Raw genomic sequence first — 23,596 nt, 5'->3', positions numbered from 1 at the left:
TACCGAGACGAACTGATCCAAACTGCTTGGTGGAAACGGGGCTTACATCACAAGCTGTTTTTATATATGAACTCCACTGTTCCTGTTATTCTCCTGACCTGGCGGGTGGGGGGGGGGATCATAATATCAATAAAAGAGCAGAGAAGTATACTGACGAGCAGAAACCATAGTGCAACAGTTTGAACACATGCATGGAGATCTTAGTGGTCACGTTCATATACAGGATATAAACGTCACCACCCTCTCCCACTGGCTTGAGCTGAATTCTCTGGATAATATCCTGATGCGTTCTCATGTATCTCTCATCAACTTAATCAGACTTTATGGTGAAAAAATACTTGCGTTCACGCATGCAGCTTCTCCTGCAAATATCAGGGGTTTTTTCATTAGTTTTCTGCATGTGTGAAAGCCCTAACAGAGGCTCTGTCTGGCCAAGTTCTCTCTCTCTCTCTCTTTCTCTTTCTCTGAACTCAGTAATTTCCCGCAGTGTAAATGACAGTGGTGTGGTTTTTGTGCGAATTATGACATGTTTGTGTGGGTGAACCCCCCTCCCCCACTTCACCCAGCCCTCCGCCTACGCCTCACCACATGATGGCCTGGGTGGGCCTCCCCCTGTGAGTGACCCAGTTGTGAGGCGTGGTGCTTGCGAGGCCTCTTAGTCTCGTGTCTGATCCCAGATTAATGACTGCTGATGATGATCCTGTGGTCTCTCCTCCCTTGCACACCCCTCTCCCATCCTTATACCACCTTGTCAACTTGATTTTTCTTTTATTTACTTTTGTACATTAAATCATGTTCCTGAAACTTGTTTACTGGACGTATAACAGCCATTTTCTCATTCCCTCATGCTACTACACTAATTAACTCACCAAAGCCTGTTCACAAGATCCTTTCCCTAACCACGTGAACTCTCCTCTCCTTTTACCTGAAAAAGTCATAAAGCGGTGAGAAACTTCTCTTCCCCTTCCTCCCCTGTTGCCCAGTGGACTAATAAGTAATTTTGAGGTTAGTTTGATGTTGATCTGCATCTACCTGCAACAACCTAAGTTTTTCTAGTGTAGAGACCTTTACACAGTCATCACCCGAATTACATTAAACCCTCATTAGTGGAGGATTTTAGCCCAGAATCCCCTTTCTTCCTGAGGATACAATTATCCAGCTTCATCAGTCATTGTGTAGTTTTCTGTTCCCATCTACAGCAGCAGGATTCGCTCGACATTGTTCCCCATAAAACAACTCAAAGCCTATTGTTAAATGAAACCATCTCCGTCATGTTTTCCCCTGAATTAACCGTGATCATTTTAAATCCCCTGTTTCCTTCACACTCCCCTGGCCATATCAAGCTTTGTTTAAGTCATTTAGATTACCTTCTCCTGTCCCCCCCCCCCCCCACACCCCTTATCTCTCTTCCCATTTCATAAATCATCGGGGCCTTCATTTTTTTCCTCTCAATCCTCCCCCTTGCCCCTCTACCACCCCTACCCACTGCAATCGCTCTCTCTCTCTCTCTCTCTCTCTCTCTTTTCTCGCTCTCTCACTCGCTGACTGGATCCCAGCCCCCATCGTTCTCCCTCTCTTCGCTCCCTCTCCTCAGCCCAGCTGCCTGTGGAGTTGGATGTGGTCCAGGAACAGGCAGATGGCTCTGTAATTAGAAGTGCATCTCTCCATTCCCTTTCCACTTCTCCCTGTTAAATCAAATTACAGAAAAAAATCCCTTCTCTGGATTAGCATTCTTTGCAGCATAGCTTCCATTCTCTCTCTCTTCCTCTTATCTGTCATGAACTACAGAGGAGAAGAGGAAAAGACAGACTGAGTTGTGGCTGATGGTGTGGGAAAACGGAGGGCTTCTCATGACCATATTCAGTTTGTAGCTTTAGAGGCAGGAGATGTGTGGCACTGAAGGAAAGAGTTGGGGTTTTTTTTCACCATATGTAGGGGATGTGTTTGGACTCTTTAAGTTAAAACGTGTTCGATTTCATCAGCGCTGCTCATTTTCATGTTTTATTCCTCAACTTCTGTCCTCTGTTGATCGCATAAACAATGCGAGAGTGCCCGTTTGAAGGTTTTGCTAGAGCAGAGTGTGTGTATATGTTTGTGTGTGTGCTTATTTGTGTGTGTGTGTGTGTGTGTGTTGGCTCATCAAATGCATGGTATGTGTGCGAGAGGAGCCTGAATGTGTTATAGGGAGGGGCTGCAGGCCAGGCAGTGCGATGTCACTAGGGTCCTGGGAGCTAGAGGAAGTGCTCACTGTGCACTGGGATTCATGCCGTCGCTGTGCCCAGCATGGCATGGCCGCTGTGTTCTCCCCCACAGGCGAAGACCCGACCTGCCTCCACAGCCCGCAGACTCCCTCTTGCCACCTTGTGGCTGTTTGAAGCTAGTGTAACTACATAGATTTAAATTCAGTGCTTGACATTAAATGTGGCGATCAGAATGCAGCTTCCTGCTCAGGGCAAGTCAAAATACTTTTTTCAAAAGAATAATAGGAATGACTTTTTAGTGTCTTCTGATGTGTATATTAAATAAGTTGTTTTTGTTTTCTTAATTTCTAGCGGGTAATTCTTTTCTAAATCAAAAGTTATGTTTCTTGAAAATTGGCTTCGAGAGCTAGAGGAGAATTGAACTTAATGTCAAAAAGGTGTAAAAAAAAACTTAATGTCCTGAAATGCAAATTACGGGAGATTTCACCATTCGATAACTCTGGACCACACATTTTTATTCAGTACTCGTTGTAGAGATCTCTGTTCGACTGCTCATCGTCTGCATGTTTGCTTAGGTGTATGCTGGGGACGAGTATTCCAGAGACAATGGAGGATATCCCGGTGCGAAGCCTGGAGCTGTCTACCCTTTCTATGTGCCAGGTAACGATTCACATGATGTCACGCAAATGAATTTGTTCTTTCATCTTGTCTGTTTTTGTGATTTCTCCAAATGTCTTTCTGCTTTTCTCAGAAGACCCTTGGTCCTCTTCTGGCTACTCTGCCATGCTGGGCAACTCTCCTCACATTGGACAGCCGGGCTCCTTCTCTGCTATTAACCCACAGGACAGGATGGTGTGTTTTATTGTGATCTTTTTTTTTTTCTATCTAATACTTCACATCGTCCATGTTTTAGTGGAACAAAAGTGTCTGTGCATTTATTCTAATAAAGCTGCATTTAATCTGAGTTGCATCAATTATATAATTTACATTGTGGATTTCACATAAAGGTTAATGATAAAACTTTCTAAATGCATTTGTTACATTTTGTTCATTTTCTCTGTGTAGGGTTTATGTTCCTTTTTAATGCTACTTGTATCCTCTCTCCAGAAGCGTCAACCCCTGCCTCTGTCCCCACAGAACTATCCTCTGCATGGCAGCGAAGTTAACGGCTTCCACTCTGCCCCCACCACCTACAACCACACACCTGCCATCAACGGAGAAAGCATCATGGGTAGGCAACCCTTAAAATGAAATACCAAAAAAGGATTGTCAGATTTTCTGTTAACTCCCATGTTCACACGATTTATTAAATTCTGAACACAATTAACGGGTCATCTGACTGACATCATTTATTTTTGTCTCTGCAGCAAACCGAGGCACCACAGCTGGCAGTTCAGGAGATGAAATTGGGAAGGCTCTTGCTTCAGTGGGTTATTTTTTTATTTATTCTTTTTTTTGGGGGGGGGGGGGGGGGGAGTGTTTTTAGTGATTGGCAACAAAACAATGACAAATATTTTCCAAAGGGTTTGATCTATTTCGACAACCTAAAAATCTGCGATGGAGGACATTTTAAGGGGGCAGCAGAGATGTGTCAGTTAATTTTCCTAGTATTGCAAGTGTGCCCTTGAGCAAGTCACCCAACAGCTCAGGGGCGCCCCCAACAACCCCCCGCGCTGACACCTTTCCAATAATACATGTCCATAGGTCCTGCTTGGGAATATCATTTCCCTCAATAACAGAATGTCAACACAAATTTCACTTCGGGGATCAATACAAAGTGGGTGAACATTATTAAGTATAAATTCAGTCAGAGTGAAATGAAACTAGTCTCATAATGGTTGCCATGAAAACTTTTTTTTCAAACAAATTGTCATGTTGGCCAGCACTAGTCTGAACCATGCTTCCTCATGCAAACTGCACTTAACAGCAGTGTTGTTCCGTCTTCAACCGTGCAATAATTTCAGGGTTTTTTTTTTTGTTGTTTTTTTAAATCCATCAGATATACCCGTCGGACCACAACAGTAATAACTTCTCCTCGGCTCCATCCACTCCTGGATCCCCTCAGGCCATTGCAGGTAAAGTTCTTTTCCAGAATAAAGATAATTTAAGTGTCAGATAATCCCATCAGCTAATGTAATGTGTCATTTTAAACAACAATATCAAGAAATCTGCAGCTTCATGAACACATTACTTTTCTTTAAAAATCCTAGTCCGTCAGCCCTAACGGCTCTACATTTTTTCAAATCATAACTAAGCTTTTCTGTCATTCGGTTTGTCTCTCATGCAACCACACATTTGACATACTTCATTTTTAAGCACACATTCACTTTACAAGTCTAATTTTTTTAACTTGTTCTGTTTGATTGCAACCTTGTTTTTGGCACACAATCATGAATCAGTTGAACTTGTTGGAACCAAAATGATCCCCTGCATTGTTGATGTTTTTTAAGTAAATGAGTATGCAGCTCCATCTGCTGTAAATTGAAGGACTACAATTATAAAATAAAAGTTTTCTCTCTGCAGGAGCTCAGTCTCAGTGGCAGAGACCCACAACACCTAATTATGAAGGGCAACCACACACACTGGTATGTTCATAAAATCTTCTGCTACATCACAGTTTATTTGTACGTCCATATTTTATGTTATTCATGCTCGAAGAACAAACTCACTTGATAAGTCATTAAATGTATTTATATAGCAAAGTAAAATGGAAGACCGTTTGGAGGAGGCCATCCATGTACTGCGTAGCCATGCTGTGGGCCAGGGCCTAGATGGCGCCGACATGCACAGCCTGCTGTCCTCTGTACACAACGGGGGCCTCGGTGGCCTCTCTCCAGCTTTCCCCAATGCCAGTCTTGCCCTCAGTAACAGACATCCTGCTATGGTGAGTCATCTACTCTGCTCAATGTGTGTTTCAAGACATTTTTGACATCAACATGAAGCAAACTGAAGTGCTCTGTTGTGTTTCTGGAGAGCTTTCTTAACTATCAATGTGAGTTAAGGGACGTCCCTGCTCATCTGATCAGACAAGAGACTGTCAACTTTAAAATCCACTAAGAGGATGTTATAATACCAAAACAACTTTGGTTTAATTGAGAGTGAATGTGATGACTTAAGGCTGATTACTAACCATGATTTTATACCATTCGTGTATATGACCACCTTTTTTTTCTTTTGAATTTTTTTTAGTTTTTTTTAGTTTTGTGTTCTTCTAATGAAGGAAAAATCAATTTACAAAGAATACTACTACTGAAAAAACAAGTCAAACACTATTCAAACTATATTTTGTTCCATCTGCTGGTCAAAAGTGAAACTGCAAGCAGTTCATTAAACAGTTTTTTTTTTGTTCATGTTAAGTGAGTTCCATCTTTAAATACGTCATTCAGGAAATTGAATAAGGGATTTAACGTTTTTTTTTTTTTTCACATGATTTACTCGAGGAAGAAAAGGGCATTTTGTTTGAGGAACCCTTTGTTTTGTGTGTCTTGTGTTACGCACATTATGGTTCTCCATCTTCATCAGCAGGGAGGGAAACACGAGGAGCCCACTGGTCTTCCTCCCAGCAGCACTTTGCTGCACGGTCATCATGCATCCGGACCAACACCGTCAGTCGGCCAACCAGAAGGCTTTACCAGTAAGTCCTACTAAATTGGTTTTCACTCGGAAAAGACCTTCTCATTACCTCTCTGCTTAATTTGAGCTTTCCGCATTCATCACTTGTAGTATATCTCTTAGTAGTATATCTCTTAGTAGTATATCTCTTAGTATATCTCTTAGTAGTATATCTCGTAGTATATCTCTTAGCTCAATTGCAATTTAACAAGATCGTCATGTCTTTGCGTTTGTCCTTAGGTCTCCCTGGTGGTATGGCTCGCTCCACACACTCCTCCAGCAGCTCAGACATCAAAAGAGAAGACAAAGAGGATGATGAGAATTCATCTGTTGCTGACAAATCAGAAGATGAAAAGAAGGACTCCAAGGTAGCGCGTAGTCGAACAAGGTAAGACTTTCCTGCCTGTTTTCTAATCTTCACCTCTGGATTGTTTTTACCACAAACTTGTACAGCATAGTTTATACTGTCAATTTGAAATATTTCATCCCACAAAGGTGGATATTTTCTGGACATAATTACCATTTTTTTTAAAAATATAGTACAACTTATTAAAGATAGGTCTGCTGTAAGGTTCAACATATTAGCTTTGAAATGACAGTTTTTTTTCATGTTAGTCATCTCCACTGTCCTGTGTCCCATCAATGCCCAGATCATGTTAGGTATTTAACACTGTTGAAATCCCCCTCCCTTCATGTCACGTTTTCAGAAAGGAGGCGTTTACCCTCCAGATGCTCTCTAGCCTTACAGACCAGAAAGACGAGTAAGTTTCTCCGTTAGAGAATACATTTGTTGTGCTTTGTGGGCTCACTCAAAGTATCTGTTAATGCACCTGGGCTCACTGAAAGCGCATGCGTCTAAAACATTGTAAAATGCTAACGTAATCTCAATTTGATTGAATCATTGAATGTTCTTTGTTACAAAGAACATGAAAGCCTTTACTCCTAACAAAAGGGTTAATTTGGAAACCATGCAACACAACAGACTGCAGTGCTGTGACAGCGCAGGAACGAAAGCTCAGCTGTCATCACCTCTTTGTACATTCATATTGTTTCGTGATGGCGTAATATTGGTGTTCCAGTCTGGATTCACAGTGTGTTTCGAGGTTGTACATAAGTGGCAGATCATGGCAACGGCACAGCGGGAGTGCTGAGTACACAGTCTGACTTGCTCAAACACACAGTGCTGCGCTCCCCCGCTGGTCCAGCTGATCCTTTCTTGCCCCTGCAACGCATGTTGCCACCTCTAAAGACAGTACAGAGGGGGGATCACTTCGTCCCCCCCATTACACCTCTGTTAGGTACAATTTTTAACACTGTTGAAATCCCCCTCCCTTTATGTCACGTTTTCAGAAAGGAGGCGTTTACCCTCCAGATGCTCTCTAGCCTTTCAGATGAGAAAGATGAGTAAGTTTCTCCGATGGAGAATACATTTGTCGTGCTTTGTGAGCTCACCCAAAGTGTCTGTTAATGCGCCTGGGCTCACTGAAAGCGCATGTATGTGGAACAAAAACCTGCTTTTTGATTTGTAGAAACATTGTAAAACGCTAACGTCTGTAATACTGCTATGACGCAGGAACGAAAGCTCAGCTGTCATCACGTCTTTGTACATTCATATTGTTTCGCGACGGCGTAATCTTCCAGTCTGGATTCACAGTGTGTTTTGAGGTTGTGGAAGCGTGGCAGATCACGGCAACTGCACAGCGGGAGTGCTGAGTACACACACAGTCTGACATGCACAAACACACAGTGCTGCGCTCCCCCGCTGGCCCAGCTGTCTCGCCCCTGTAACGCATGTTACTACCTCCATAGACAGTACAGAGGGGGGCTCACTTCGTCCCCCCCATTACACCTTTGTGACATTCATTTTGAAGGCAAAACTTCACTGGGCTGTGAATCTCGCACCTTGTACATAAAAGTCTGTTCATTGACACTCTTTGAAGAGTTGTGGAGCTGAAGCCACAGCCCATTGTGCATCCCCCTCCTAAAGAACACAAACAATGCACACATACAGCTTTGTACACTTCTCAGGCTGATTGCATCTCTATTATTTCTATTATTTACATTTAAACTGCTGCTTCATCGATTTAGTTTATTTTAGCATTATGTAAGTCTTATGAGTGTGAAACTTTTCACATCACGTGTGTGCATTCAGTACTAAGTTCACCTGTGGACTGTCTCTACTTTTGAGACTAAATGTAATGGTCGAGTCAGTAAAAACAACATTCAAACTGGTCCCCTTCTCCTGGGCTCATCCTCACTAGAAGGACTTCTTATATCTACACTGCAAGCTTCCCTGAGAATATTATATTCAATGTAAATAAATGGCAGATTATTTAGCAAGCCAGCAAAAGCTAACTGTCCTCCTTTTGGAATAAACTTTATCTGCTTGGCATTTTGCCTCCTTATTTAAATTTTCTCTTCTTTGCCACTACATCCGCGTCTGTCCTGTACTTCCCGGTGCGCTGTCAGTTGCTGAAGGAAATACACTCGCTCCCCATCCAGATACTTCTTAAGTCTACCAAAACAGCAAAATACAGGCAGACACACTCACCACCACATATGTACGGTGGCCCATAAGTGAAGATTGAGTGACAATACGAGTCTTGACTCAATTTTTTTAGGAAAGAGCTACTGACTCTGCCTCTGAACAGATAGATGCTAGCCATGATGTAGCATATACTCTTACATACTCATGTATCTGATAGTATGGTTTGAAGTGTTGTCCTGCCTGTGTAATCATTATCTCTTCTCTATTTTTGAGTAGTAGAGATGAAGAGGAAGATGATGAAGATCTTCCTCCTGAGGTGAAGATGGAACGCGAGAAGGAACGGCGAGTGGCTAACAATGCCAGAGAGCGTCTCAGAGTACGGGACATCAATGAGGCGTTTAAGGAGCTTGGAAGGATGTGCCAGCTGCACCTCAGCCATGACAAACCTCAGACCAAACTTCTAATCCTGCATCAAGCTGTCAATGTCATCCTCAATTTAGAACAACAAGTCAGAGGTCAGTCTGCAGCACATCAATGATGGAAGACACGGTTACGTTTCACCTCCACTAAATAAGCACTTTGTCGTTCTTTTATACTGAGCCAGCACTTTTTGTTCTTCCTTTCTTTGTTAGAGCGTAATCTTAACCCCAAGGCGGCATGTCTAAAACGTCGCGAGGAGGAGAAGGTGTCTGGCGTGGTGGGTGAACCACCCATGCAGCTTTCAGGAGGCCATCCCAGTATGGGAGGAGATGGCCACAACCCAGTTGGCCACATGTAACACCAGGTAGGCCTTGAACATCAACCTTTTAATAAAGTGCTTTTACTCATTCTTAAATCCCTTACTCGATAATTATCGACAATATACTTCTTTTTTTTTTAACATGGATGATTATTTGAATATCGAAACCTTTAAAGCTAGAATCAGTAGCAATGTTACAAGAATAAAGGGACGAACTATTATAAAATAATGTGTTTGTTAACAATCAACAGTTAACAAAGTCACATTTTTGATTAGCCGTTACCCTCTGTATTGTGGCCTCATATACTGTATATTGGTTTGTCATTTCCTGTGAACACTTAATTTATATGCAGCTACTTAAATCCTACTTTTGAGTGGAGTAGACTTCATTTACCAATCATGATCATTTTATAGTTAAGTTTCAAAACGTTGTTTATGCATTGCAACAAATATAAGTGATTTATAAGAAGAGGCAATAAGGATGTGAAGTGAAAATCTTCAGGACTATAACTCAAACATGGAACTTTGTGAAGGCGGTGATCTCTGTGTTGTCCATAGTGTAGTTTAATGAGAAACAACTAAATCATATTTTATGTGATCCTTCCTTTTTCCAGATCCAGTGGTGTTTCCTTGGCTGTCAGAGGACGTGGCCTTAACAGATTTCTTCCACCCATTATTCTCAGTGTGTGTGTGTATATGTGGACATGTCTGTGTATTGTCCGTTCAAGTTTCAAGATGCACATTCACACACTCGTACACACATGCATACTGCCAAAACTGACACAGCCTGTTTGTCACACTCCCAACCATGACTACAAGCTCAAATGTGAAGAACTTTTTTTTTTTTTTTTTTTTTTTTTTTTTTTAGTTTTGCTTTGTTTTATACATGTAAAATCCTTTTTTTTTTTTTTTTCTTCTTCTTGGTTTCCACAAGATGATGGAACTCCGGAGTACTTTTTGTCCTGCCACAAATTGGGACTTCACACACTGCCGAGAGGTGCTCTTGTCAAAGGAAGGAGACCTAAACAAACACAAATTAAATCAAGGATTTGTGCCTAATTGTTACATGTTTTCTATTTGACATTTAAGCAAATTGCTTGACATGTGAGGAACATTTATTGTGAGGGATTGCTCATTTGTATGAGCAATTATTTTTTTAATGTATGTCATTCCCAGCGTGATGGTACAGTCTTACATATGTTATGTAACCAAGCCAATAGTTGAAGTTGAATTGTCTAAATTCGCTGACCTTGCCTTGATCTTATCAGAAGATGTTTGAGGAAGGTGAAAGAAAGGACACAAGGGAAAGGTCAAAGTTTTGACAGTCCAAAAGTCCACAATCTGGACACTGGAAAAAAAAAGTCCTTTATTAAAAACCTAACAATTTTCGGAGTTGAATCTGTCAACAACAAAACTGTTCTTCCTATAAGTTGACCACAACATTTCAGACTTACTCCAGTAAGCCTCTGTTATAGGTTCAGGTTTTCGTACTGCATTATATACTAAGGCATAGGTGGAAAAGACAAAGCACAGTTTTGTAGGTTCAAGCTGGAAGAAAAGTGTCGATCTGTGTTGCATTTTAGTCCCTGAAAGTCGTGTTAAAAAAGCCATTGGAGACACTTGCTAAGTGATAAACTCCACTTAGTGCTCTTACTTTCTTGAAATGGTTTACTGTCAATGCCAGCAGACTTTACAGCTCAAGTTTTTTCCCCTTTATTGATTTTCTGTAAAAGACGAAAAAAACTCTGGATTCCTTTTGATGGAGGGATCTCAACAGTCCTCAGTTTGTTTGAAGCAGACAAGCCTTTGTGTGCCGGGCTTTCTTTTCCTAAATGAGCATTCCCACTGAATAACAGCCCCTCACCTTCCTCGTGAGTAAGTCTGTTCTCAAGTTTCTTACCGAGAGAAGTGTGACGTGTAAATTCACTTCATGCATTACTCTGAAACGTTTCATTTTTCAAAATTAAATATATATAAGAATATATATTTTTTGTTAGTCTATACATTGTAGATTTTTTACATAAATGGCAATATTAGTTTGAAGTTTAGAGTGTATTGTAGATGAGCTGAATAAGGGGATATTTGACATAAAACTGAAATTGTTCAAAAATTAACTCAAAATTGAAACAGAATTGCAGAGGACTTGCATCATCAGATGAAAAAAAAGAAAATGTCGAAAGTGTTTTGTGTATCCTTTATTCCAGTTTAAGTTGTAATGCTTATCAGCTCCCCAGATGAACTTTTTTTCTTTCCATTTGGGGGCATGTGGACGCTGTCTGTGCCACGGTCCTGTTGAGGCATTCTTGCTTAAGCAGTGTGACACAGAGGAAAAATGTGGGAGAGGATTTTTGTCTCTAACAGTAATTATGCAACTGGTTTTTGAATGTAGCTACCATACAAATGTGGATCCCCTTCATTTTTTTCCTGTTTCCTTTTTTTCCCCCTCAGTACAGTATAATAGTTTTCATTTCACCTTTTTCTAATGTCTGCCCACAACTAAGTGGCTCTCAGTGTGCAGCTCACTTTGTAGTCGCCTGCACATTTATTTCAGAGGCAGACGTCGGTATTTGGGTGTAAGGTAATGGATAATATGGAGAACAAAACAGTGTTATTGTGATGTTATTCCCATGTCATGTCATGTTGTGAATGGTTTTTTTTTCCCAACATGTAATCACAAATGGGAGGGAGAGCATTTTGTGTTAAATTTCTACAAAAAAAAAAGAGATGAAGAAAAAGACCTATACAAATCAATAGTGTGGCCTTTTCATTCTCAAGACTTAACATGATGGGAGAGTGATACCTTATCAGTGCCTGAACTTGTATTTTTCATTTAAGACAGTTTTATTTTGTGAACCATATCATTTCATTTATCATGGAGATTAAAGAGGTACTTGTTCATTCCCCCACCCTTCCTTCTCCTAATGCTTTTTTCAATTTTCAGGAAGAAGTTAAAATGGTATAAAGAGATTTTCTTTCAGTGTATCTAGTTAAATAAATAAATGTTATGTAGATCTTGTTTAGTTTTTATTCATTTTTTTTCTTTCTAATTATTCAACTGGATTATATTGTCCAAACTGCTGTTTTAGTTAAGGTCATGGGTCCAGATCATGAGTTTTCTTTCTATCTGCCCTATATTGCAAAATCAGATGACATTATGGGTTCAAGAGATACTGCTTGTGGCTCTAATTGTCTGCTTTTGATGCACATTAACATGTATGTATCAATTTCAATGTAGGGAGTGAGTTTTATTTTGTCTTAGCTGGAGCCTCTAACGATTTGGAGCATTTTACATTTCTGTTCATCAGAGTGCAAGGCCTTTGTTGCAGTGACTTACAGTATATTTAGTCTCCAGTGAAACTTTCCACCTTTGATCTTGCCTCTTCCAGCCCTTTGATACCTTAAACAGTAACTATTAGTAAGAGGTCCTGATCACTTCTTTCAGAGTTGAATTTTAAGTTTTACCGTTTGATATTGCAGATTTGTTAAAAGGGAAATACTGACTCCATGGCATTCAGTATGTATGAAGATCCCATTAGCCTAAAAACTACATACTCAACTAATTTTTTTAGAAACCCTATTGCTTAACAAAAGTCCCAATATTGACATTTTAAAATTTGCGGATAGCAAACTGACCTCTGCAAGCGCACATAATGTAAACAGAAAATGACATTAGATTATGATGTAAATGTTCAGTTGATGGGTTTGAACTTGTTATGGTAAAAGAAAGCAGTAAAAACGACATGTTTTCAACAATTGTCATCTTTGTTGAATTTAAAGGGGAGTGGATATTGAGTGTTAAACACATTCACAGGTAAAGAGCCTGACATCTTGGCGTGAGGACATTGTTGACCCCTGCAGGGTCCTCAGTGCCTCACTCAATCTCATCATCTTTTTTTATATATATATAAATATATATAGTTGAGAACTGTCCTGTATATAACAGTAATGTAGCAATAAATGTGCCATTTTTAATAACAGATTATACCTTTTCCAATGTCTGGCTTTTGAAATTGTATACATAAAAGGAAAAATAAAGGAAAACATTGTAATAAAGGGTTTACTGTAGTTTGGAAAGTGAATTTGTTCATATTTTCCTTTGCTGGTGGAAGGTCAGAAACGGATGCATTATTATGGTTATGTAACAAAGCAAGGCATAGCCCCATTACATTTAAGATATGAATATGATACCAGATTATCAATGTTAACTTTATAAACATTTGTTAGTGTGGCGTATTCGTTGTAGCTGTATAGTTGTCAAAGACGAGACTAAATGGATTTCTAAACGTCCTATGTTATGAACTGAGACAGATTTAAACGGTGGCCTGAGACGACCCAGAGCCTTTGCACGCAGACAGTTTATTTTAAACAGGCATAAGAAGAGGCAGCCCTGGCGGGACCTAAACATTGCATGGGCGTAAAGAAGTACCACAGAGAAGGTCAGGATGGTCCAGAAAATACTCAATAAATTCATTGGCAGCAAGTACGTTGGTATCGTTCGGGCGTGGTAAGTTATTTCACAAACCAAGGTAGAGTATCGGTAAGGAAATATTTAATGAATACTTTCTTCCTGGTTAAATGAAGTTATCTTCGCTTCTGTGTCCTTCTGTGACCGATTAGCATTTAGCTTAGCTTGTTTATATCTTATTGACTTAGTTGGACAGTAACATGTTTATTGAACTGAACATTTAGGTTTACAAGGAGGAGTATGATATAAATCAGTATTAGAACTGAAAAAATAACTATCTTAAACGTGTTGAAGACTGACTTAAAAGTTAATCTCATTAAATACAATATGTTAGGGTGACCATATTTTGATTTCCAAAAAAGAGGACACTGGACGGCCATGAGACACAAATTCAGAAAGGCTTCTCAGAGGTCTATGATCAGGATTTATTAAGCCTCAATGGTGCAAATGTAACTTCTGTAATGAGGCATGTAACTACCTGTAACAAAATAATAGCTCTCTTGTCAAATAAATGTGAAAATATGAACTCTTTGTGTTACAAAATCCAGCTTTTAATATATCCCTTTTCAAGGTAACAAGATAAATAATAAATTAGAAAAAATGCTCACAAAAATACTAACTTAACAAACAAAAATGACCTACTTTTAATCATTTTTTTTTGGTCTTATTCATCCTGTTTTTCTTCTTCATCCTCCTTGTCTGCCCATCCATATTTTCTGCAGAACTGGTCTTTCCCAGCAGTTTCCAGTTGCTCAACAAATAAGCATACAAGTCTTTTTGTAGTTCATCTGTGAAGCTGCACTTACGCTTCAGCATTTTGTGTGCAATCAATGCTGCTCCGCTGTCAGCTCTGTTGCCACTGTCTGCTGTTCCCTGTGCACGTGCACGTCACAGAACCGCCCACAAAGCAGCCTCTCGAGAATTACGTCACGCAACGAAGTAGCTAACGTAGTATTTTGCGCCGGTCAATTTAAGTACAAGCTTGATGGTTCCATGAAAATCAGTGAACCCCGGACATTTTCATGATTTTATAAACCCCCCCCCCCCCCCCCGACGCCCTGGACAGGACATAAAAAGTGGACATGTCCGGGCAAAGGAGGACGTTTGGTCACCCTAAATATGTTGTATTTCCCTGTCTTAATTTTACATTTATTTTATTAGAGCGTGTCATGTTTGATTTGAATAGTTTTACCAATCTGTAGTTGTTTTTGTTATCAGCCTTTAGTGTAAGTGAAATTAAGGCTTAGTAACTTGGTTGAATTTATCACTTTTCTTCAAGACATTATGACTGCTTCACGTTTAATTATACTGTTTGTGTGTAACCATAGATATGCAATGACATGTACACACTAAGAGCTGTCAGTAATTATAATAAGCACTTGTAACTGATGAATCTGTTTATGAGCAAGTGATTGAAAATAGATACAGCCTGATCAGACATTTTTCCTCTCATTGTTGAGTAATAAACTGATAACTTATTTGTGCTTTGATGTGTTCACAACAAGTTAAGCCCCTCTCTCCGGAATAAAGTTTTTTTATTATTTAAATCACAGTATATGAAAGTATGTGAAATGCACGTTGCTTCCTATACTTACATCACAGATTTGTGTGGAGGTCTCTCTTATTTACTAATCTCGTTGTTTCTTCCATTAGGGTACCAAACATGGTCGCCTGGGGAACAGTTGGTGGAGTGGCCCTCGTTCACTTCACAGACTGGAGGTTATTTCTAGACTATGTGCCGTACATTAAAGGGAAGTTCACCAAGGATGAGTAAAGTCTTGCACAACTCAATTGTGAGTTTATTGTCATTATAACAAACTCTTGTCATCCTGAGATGTTCTATTCTCACACTGTTAGCGATGTCAAAGTGGGTTGCTCTTTTGCTTCAGCACCACTTCTGTTCTTATTTTAAGATGCTGAGGGCTGTAGGCCAAACCAGGTGTAAGAACCTCACACGTTGATCAAACTTTAGTCATGTCTCTGCATAGGCAACCCCATACTGAGGTCAGCCTGTTATTTTAAAACGTATGTAGGTATTATTAACCTAGGTCAACTGCAGGTTGGGATCAATAGGCATAGAGACCACACTGATCTTTTTAAGCTATTCAGATGACAAATGTACAGATGTATTTGAAAAAACAGAATCAGTTTATGATCACGACACCACCCAAACCCTCGTACCATCCCTTGAATCTCTTCAGAAATTCAAACTCAGATGCAGGAAGTGTGTGCTTAATACACAATTAAACATATGTTTATGTACCTTTTTTAGTAATGAATGGGCTGTGTGTTTGCCTACAGGACCAGATCTTGGGAAAGGGCACATGGGTGGATTGCTTTCACACAACGCAAGCTTAAGGGGGATGCCATGGCTCAGCAATCAGTCACTGCTAGCTTGTTAGGAGTTTGGACTACGGGATGCACTATACAAATGCTGTTCTTGATCCAGTATTATTTAATGTGAATAAAACTATAATTTACCCCAATGTGTCCAGTTATTTTAAAAACATCCAACTTGTGTTGTTAAAATTGCTTGGTAATGGGAAACTTACATGTTTTGTGATTAAACACTTTATATTCAATGTTTTTGTCAGTAACTACATATTTTAAATGATGTTAATTTGATAGTAAAGCCTAAGTATATTTTATGTTTGCCAACTGATTAAGATTACATATAATGTGAAATAAAATTTACATTTAACAGAGTGGAGATGTCAATGATCTTATACGTAATTGCTGTGCATACTAATAAACATAGTTTTTTAGTTCCTGTTGTGCACAGAGATGACTTAAGGTTTGGCAGGGCATTATTTTATCAGCCAAATTTGCGTGGATAATGTCTTTCATTTCTCCCATCGGAGGGGGAGGGGACTGAAAGAGGAGAGGGGAGAAGGGATTTAACATAGCGAGAGGGTGAAAGCGATAGTGTCTTCAAGATGGATAAAAACGAGTAAGTATATTATTTGACATTAAAAGCATCTAACTTGTACCTGTGGTTTGACGCAAAATACGTCGCTCTCGTAAATATATCTGGAAATGTGTTTATTAACATCGATTAGGTCGATATGCACTCGGTGGTCTCGCTTTTTGCAAACAGCAATGCCGTGTGCTTTAACGCTAATATATCCGCCTTTACGGCATCATATTATGTTTGTGGTTTTTGTTGTACTTGAAGCTCATTTTGTAAATGGTATGGGTATATTGCGACGACAGTGCCGTGCGAGAAGAAGCAAATGATGTATCTGCTTCGGTACATACATGAAGCCTGTGTAGATTCATACAATGCATTAAAAATGGTGTCTGTTCTAATCGATAAGATTGACTTTGTTCATTCATAAAAACCGGCTTGAAGCTCTCTTGACAACGACTGGCATTGTCATGGAGAGATTCATGTCGCTAGCTTACACCAAACTTCAACATTTCGTGGATAGCTGAGCATGCTACAAGTGTATGGAGACATTTGACGGCATGCACTCCAAATAATTATCAAACGGTATCATCGATAGTTATTATATATGTGTGTGATTATTATTTATGTGCTGCAAATAGCTTTTGTTTTCCTTAACATTAACACTGACGTTGTGCTAGGAATCAGCATAATTTAAGACTTCCGGTAAAACCTCACAAAACAAAAGATTTAAGATTAAATAATGAATCGTACTCTAGTCCTCAGTGGTCGTGTTTTATTTTTAGTTTATGATTAAATAAACACATTTTAAGCTAACTAAGCAGAACATTTAAATATATGTCCCCCTTTGTAATCTTACTTTCTAAACACGCGAAATAAGAAAGCCAAGAAATCGAACTTGAAATAATAATATAACAACAGTAAATAATATATATTACAATACTAAGAATTTCAAATTGTCAACATTAAGTCTATTAAATTGTCATGTAATTATGAATATCATCGTCTTGTACTTTTTTAAAAACGTTCTGTTGACTACTGTAACGTTATTCAAAAAATGTAATCTCGTTTATAATGTCACTAGATTTTAATTAGTGAATTGTATGGCTGCGTTAAGGGCAATACTGAAAACATTGATAACTTAATTCTATGTCAGCTCACAATTTCGTACTTTTTGTTTATTTATTTTATCTAATATTTTCGTGTTGTTTTTACTCTACAAGAATAATTAAGCACAAATAAACAGTGTGTAAACTGAAACACATAGTATGAAAACACATTGTGTCTCTTTTGATTGTGGTTCTCTTTGGACGCTTTTATTCCATGACACGCACAAAAAGTTTTTTATTTATTTATTCTGAAGTCATAATTAACTTCCCGTCTTGTGCTGGTTGCCTCGCGGTGCGGAGATGCAGCCGGCGTGTCCTATGTTTTCCTTGCGGATGTAGCCCTCGTGCTTCGGCGAGACAGGCAGGTAGTGGTGTGGCTGAGGTCCGCGGCGGAGCGATCTGCTCGACGACAAAGAGATGAGATGTTGTTAGCAGGGAGATCCCATTACAGAGGACGCATGTAGTAACATGGTCGAAACAAAAGCGTAGGAAGCAAAAGACCTGCCATCAAACAAAAAAATCGACATAATTCTTTAAATCCAGTTTTGTTTCTATAACTTTTAGTGGATTCATAGGCTTCTCGCGTGGGAAATGGAGAAGAAAAGGTGGGATTGCACTGCTCTCCCCAAGGGCTGGAAAATGGAAGAAGTGACCAGAAAGTCGGGTTTGTCAGCTGGAAAAAGCGATGTCTATTATTTTAGGTACTAAACGAACGAGGGCTTACAAAACTTAATTTGTGCACATGTCACCGAGTGTACCGACGGAGTACTTTAAGGGTGACGATGGTCGTTATAAAGTTTGATTGGGGAGTTGAAGGGGGGGGGGCAACAAGGCCAGCTCCCCTCACAAGTGTTGGGATAAGAAGTAGTCTATCCAACCGTGCAGGCTACTAGCAGCAGCTTCCGCCTGACGGGGCCTGTCATGAATAAAAACTCAGTCTCATTTCAGTTTACACTTTTGATTTCCTCTTGAAATGAATCTACAACGGCAGATTTGTTTTTATTTAGCAGAGGAGAAGAACAAGATGAGGAACAGAGGCAAGAGAGGGGGGAGGCGGGTCGGTTGTATAGTTTGTGGTAGGCTATCTGTACAATCCTACTGGTGTTAACTGTGGTGTGTGATGTAAGATACATTTGCATGAGTTACTAGCACGTATCCACCCACAGTTATTTGTTGGTCATTGCTTAGGCTAAAGATATTGTTGCACCCACTGGTGGAGTTACAATGTTTCCTCTCTGAAACATTTGCTTTCGTTTTGCTACAAATACATCATACTTGATGGAGTTTAGAGGAAAAGGTTAAAGCTCTTTGTACAATTATTTTGTTCTCTTAATTTAATGTGTGAAGTTTGTAAAAAAAAAAAAAAGTAACATGACTTAAGTAGAGAAGTAATCAGTGAATGCATCCATTTCACAAAGTAATGTGATTTCATTGGTCACTTGAATGTGCACTGCTTCTATTGCTTTTGACTTGTTGCATGTTCTGTTAACGTTTATAGTTTCTCCGTCTGTTGTGTGTGTGTGTGTTTTGAAGTATAACATGTCCGTCTGTGTTTCCTGCCTTTTTATGTTTTTATTTTCAGCCCTGGTGTCATTCGTGTAGATTTTATTGTATTTGTTGTTTTGTGTGAAATATGATAGAAGTATGATGGTTTCTCTCTGCTTCACTTACCAGTCCATCTGGGAAGAAGTTTCGGAGCAAGCCTCAGCTGGCCCGTTACCTTGGTAACCAGATGGACCTCAGCTCCTTTGATTTCCGCACAGGGAAGATGCTGATGAGCAAACTGAACAAGAACCGTCAGAGGTTGCGCTATGATAACAACAACCAGAACAAGGTGAGACAAACAAGCACATGATGTGCCTCAGACTGCAGTATGAACCCTGTTTTTAGCATGAACTACAAATAAAACACACTCACTTAAATATTAAAGGTGGACTAAGGCTGTCTAGGAAATCACTCAATCCTGTGTAAAACATGACTTTACCCTTTTGAAGTCCTGCCTGACTTGTTTAGTGACATTTAAGGAAACATTTAATAATCATGTTGCAGAGGTGATAAATATAAATGGCGGTTAGTTTTACACACATAAAATATAACAAAGCACATGTCCAGAAAAGTTAATATACTGCATCCTTCCTTTGGATTTGCTGGTTACAGAAGCAATTCAGATCTCTTTGTTTCACGTCAAATATCATTGAACACATGTAAACAATACTGGTCAGACTGCACAGTTTTATCAACAATCTTGTGGAATAATGTGTCATATTTTGACATTACTTCTGTTTTATTTTATCAAGGGCAAACCAGACTTGAATACATCACTCCCTGTCAGACAGACGGCCTCTATCTTTAAGCAGCCTGTTACCAAGGTAACCAACCACCCAAACAACAAAGTCAAGACGGATCCTCAGAAAGCCGTCGACCAGCCCAGACAGGTGAACACCTTCTGCCATTTGTTTTTGAAAAAGATATCATAAAAAAACTGAAAGAACCACGTCATCTTGAACTTTTAAACCAGGAAGAATTGGGATGGATTTGTTTTGTTTTCTTTACTGGCACCATATTTTTTAAGATGATTTTGTTTTCATTGGTTAACACAGCCTTCAGCTAATATTACCAGCTCCCATCTCTTTTGATCTGCAGCTGTTTTGGGAGAAGAAACTCAGTGGTCTTAATGCATATGACATCGCAGAGGAGCTTGTGAAAACAATGGAACTACCTAAAGGTCTGCAAGGTAAAACACAAATCATGCATACAGTACATGTTTTCAGACAAAACCCATTGAGTTATGCAAAGTGGCAATTTGTCATGTCATTTGGTCAGTCTTTTTTTGTGACCATTTTCTTTTCATTATTTTTGATAATATACATTTTACCCAGAGCTTTGATGTTTCTTTTAAATGTGTTCTGGTGGTCTCTCAGGTGTCGGTCCAGGCTGCACAGACAAGACTCTCCTGTCAGCTATTGCGAGCGCTCTGCACACCAGCGCTGCTCCCATCACTGGCCAGCTATCTGCTGCTGTGGAGAAGAACCCGGGAGTGTGGCTCAATACAACACAGCCACTTTGCAAGGCGTTCATAGTCACTGATGAGGACATCAGGTAGGTGATAACTAGAGACAGGACCCATTGACGTATATTTGATATATCAGATAACGGACCGATGGTCACCGACAAGTAAGATCATTGGGCATTATAAACATTCTCAGCTCTAACAGTCTCGCTTTGAAGTCACTCAGACTGAACAGCAGAGCACCCTTCAATTGTCAACATCAAGACATTTAGACCAACTTTTTTTTTTACTGTCAATATTTAATAGAGTTGTTAATTACTTGAGCAAATATGTAAGAGTGAGTTCCAGACGACAGTTATTGTTGCAACTTTCTGTAAATGTATCGGCATGTGTGTTTTGAACCATAAGGTTGAAGAAATCCTGCCCAGATTTACTTCAGTGTCTCTAACAACAAGATGTGCATAGTGCCCTATGTGAGGTTTTTAATCACTTCAAGTGATATTTACCTCCATTTTGCACATTAAAGCACAAAAGCAAGTGCAACAGGATTGAGCTGGAACAGAATTAGGAATCACCTTAACATCTTAGTCATCTTTAATTCAACCAAAGGTAACAGAACAAATCTGTTCATAAATCTCACAGTCCTGAACGAGGGACCCTGTAAAAACAAACCATCTGTCCTGCGCTGATTCTGGTTGCTATAGGCAGCTGTAACTGCCAACTGTAACAGCTTCCTGTTGTGTTCACATGTAGGAAACAGGAGGAACTGGTGTACAGTGTGAGGAAAAGGCTGGAGGAGGCACTGATGGCAGATATGTTGGCACACGTCAAGGAGGCTGCAAGCGATGGGGAGGTTCTGAAGGACGAGGGCAATGGGAGTGAAGATATGGAGAGCGTATAGCACAGGTTGGTAAGGGGAAGATTAAGGCCTATGAGCAAATATAAAGGTTCACTTACATGAGGCACGGTTTTCCCTTACCGTGCCGAAGCACAATTGTTTCCCTGTCCTCTGCTGGCAAAACCTGAGTAAACCATTTGACCTCAGCATCAGACCAAAGTGAAACCTTTGCGCACGGTATGGAGCGCTAACACTAGTCAAACTGGACGGTGCATTGTGCAGTTTACCTAGTGTGTGTGACTTTCAGCTTTCGCTAAAACAGGTTTTTAGCAGCAGAAAGCATATCAAGACCTCTATACTAGACAAGACAATATTCACCTTCTAATGCCCATTTCTTTCCTCTTGTAGGGTTTGGTGATGCCCACATTGTTCAACACCTGCGCGCGCGCACACACACACACACACACACACGACCATGAACAGTAGGAGCCCCACAGCAGTCCAGCCCTGATGAACTGTCCCTTTGTATCTGCAGCCCAACTTAAACTTTAATTTTAACCTGACTCCCTCCAAGCCCCTTACAACCTAAAACAACAGTCTTCCACTTTGGAACACCTGGAGTGTCAAATGTTTCTATTTGTCGTTACCTCCACTGGACTCTCGGCGTATGTCTAAGCTGATTTTTTTTTCTTCATTTAAAATAATAAAAAAACAACCTTTACATGAAATTACATCAAATGAACTAACATAAATGAATAATTACTTGCCTACAGTGTGTCACAGTCAGTGTTTGGTGAGCATATTTTTTACTAAAATGGGTGTATATTTTTTTGTGACAATCTGTCAAAATTGAACATTCAGTGTCTGCTATGGGTCACTTTTTGGTTTCAACAGATTAGAAATGATGTTTTGTACTTTTGACATGTTTCTTCTATCAATTTTATGATGCACTCCATGACTAGTGGGACAAAAACCACACATGCCGCATTTTCTAAAGGAGCCAATTCAGATGTTACCACGCAGACTTAATGCTAATTAAAATTAGCAACAGCGCTAACCTCCAGGTGGATGATGTTACATATGAAGATAGCGTAGTTTGAATGCAGCAAGTTTTTCCTTCTGTACAATCATGGAAATATCTTCTTAAATGTAAGTGGTGTTAACCTGATTTCTGTTCAGTATTGACCAAAGAGGAGACGTGTCATTGGAAAGCGGCTGTAGGTTTGAACTGTGTGTAAAGTCTGCTTTGTATTGAACTGTGGCTGAGCATTTAGGCTCTGCTGTTTTACAACCAAACTCAAGGAAAGTCAAAGGTACACGTGATGGGGCTGAGCACAAATGTAAAGGAAAGAACGGATTTGAAACCTCTTTCTGTGATAAAATTACTACTGTTTTTATCATCTTAGGTGCTGACTGATGTTGTGAAAGATTGCTGTGCTTCAGTCCACTTTTCCAAAGTGTCAATGTTACCACACACATGCTGCCTCCTTGTAAATCCACGCACAAAAATGGTCATGCAGCAAACTACATTTACGATTTTGTTTTAATGTCATTTATTTGCGGAAAAAATATTTTTTTGTTTTGTTTTGTTTTTAACCCTGTCGATGTTTGAGGATGAATAATGTCTCCAGCTGAAATTATGAAATTCCTAATTCAATGTGGCACTGAATGCTGAAATGAATTTGATTGTAATAATTATTAAAAATGAGTCGATTTGTCACTAAATATGTTGTCAGTGTGGTTGTTTTTTTGGGGGGGTTTTTTGGAGTGGGCTTTTTTTGCCTTTATTGTAGCGATAAGATGGTGGATAGAGTTGGGAAAGGAGCCACAAGTCTGATTCGAATCCTGCCTGGAGAACCACAGCCTCCATACATGGGGAGTGTGTAGCAACCACTTCTATTCAAAACTAAAAGCAATTTGTACATTTACATAGAATTATGTTGTGAACCTCTTCTATACTCTCAACAAAAAGTAGTTGACCCCTTTTCCTTGAAGCCATGACTCATACTGCACATTTTCAAAAAGCAACATGTCCAACCACCTGCTGCATCCTCCCTTAGATTAGCAGTTAACTTGAAAGTCGTTTTGCTCCTGTGAGAGCCAGGACAAAGTACAAAGGATTGACACCAGAGGACACAAAGTGGCTCTTCTATAAACGCGTGGAGGACAGGCTGTTCCTACACAGTGATATGTAGATATTACCAACCTTTGGTTTTCCTCGATGTT

The 23,596-nt window shown here is 39.7% G+C and overlaps 2 protein-coding genes across 16 annotated transcripts in view; both read left to right on the top strand.

Moving 5' to 3' along the window:
- The window catches only part of tcf3b (transcription factor 3b), a 28,650-nt gene extending 15,552 nt beyond the window's left edge, over positions 1 to 13,098 (top strand). For 5 of the 11 annotated variants that reach the window (XM_079350394.1, XM_079350401.1, XM_079350400.1 and 2 more), the window contains 14 exons: positions 2,777 to 2,861; positions 2,953 to 3,053; positions 3,309 to 3,432; positions 3,569 to 3,627; positions 4,201 to 4,276; positions 4,725 to 4,786; positions 4,900 to 5,085; positions 5,724 to 5,835; positions 6,054 to 6,201; positions 6,521 to 6,574; positions 7,164 to 7,217; positions 8,578 to 8,816; positions 8,934 to 9,085; positions 9,655 to 13,098. In XM_079350394.1, the coding sequence (XP_079206520.1) occupies positions 2,777 to 2,861; positions 2,953 to 3,053; positions 3,309 to 3,432; positions 3,569 to 3,627; positions 4,201 to 4,276; positions 4,725 to 4,786; positions 4,900 to 5,085; positions 5,724 to 5,835; positions 6,054 to 6,201; positions 6,521 to 6,574; positions 7,164 to 7,217; positions 8,578 to 8,816; positions 8,934 to 9,079 (1,446 nt within the window). In that variant the 3' untranslated portion in view covers positions 9,080 to 9,085; positions 9,655 to 13,098. The remainder of the gene's footprint in view (positions 1 to 2,776; positions 2,862 to 2,952; positions 3,054 to 3,308; positions 3,433 to 3,568; positions 3,628 to 4,200; positions 4,277 to 4,724; positions 4,787 to 4,899; positions 5,086 to 5,723; positions 5,836 to 6,053; positions 6,202 to 6,520; positions 6,575 to 7,163; positions 7,218 to 8,577; positions 8,817 to 8,933; positions 9,086 to 9,654) is intronic. The other 6 variants (XM_079350398.1, XM_079350397.1, XM_079350395.1 and 3 more) reach the window with 6 other exon arrangements.
- Positions 13,099 to 15,807: 2,709 nt separating this feature from the next.
- mbd3b (methyl-CpG binding domain protein 3b) lies at positions 15,808 to 23,095 on the top strand. 5 transcript variants are annotated; one of them, XM_079350406.1, is made up of 8 exons: positions 15,808 to 16,455; positions 18,530 to 18,598; positions 19,197 to 19,356; positions 19,820 to 19,957; positions 20,166 to 20,256; positions 20,444 to 20,621; positions 21,286 to 21,438; positions 21,779 to 23,095. In XM_079350406.1, the coding sequence occupies exons 1-7, from the start codon at positions 16,442 to 16,444 to the stop codon at positions 21,431 to 21,433; spliced, it is 798 nt and encodes a 265-aa protein (XP_079206532.1). In that variant the 5' UTR covers positions 15,808 to 16,441; the 3' UTR covers positions 21,434 to 21,438; positions 21,779 to 23,095. The 5 variants fall into 5 exon arrangements, with proteins under 5 accessions (XP_079206532.1, XP_079206533.1, XP_079206531.1 ...); XM_079350407.1 differs by lacking the exon at positions 18,530 to 18,598; XM_079350405.1 differs by lacking the exons at positions 15,808 to 16,455; positions 18,530 to 18,598 and adding an exon at positions 17,808 to 18,223 and having other exon boundaries at positions 20,166 to 20,247.
- The last annotated feature ends 501 nt before the right edge of the window (positions 23,096 to 23,596 follow it).

This window comes from Symphodus melops (genome assembly GCF_947650265.1).
Source record: "Symphodus melops genome assembly, chromosome: 8".
Classification (NCBI taxonomy): domain Eukaryota; kingdom Metazoa; phylum Chordata; class Actinopteri; order Labriformes; family Labridae; genus Symphodus; species Symphodus melops.
Note: the sequence above shows the minus strand (reverse complement) of the source record. Positions and strands in the feature narration are given on the sequence as shown.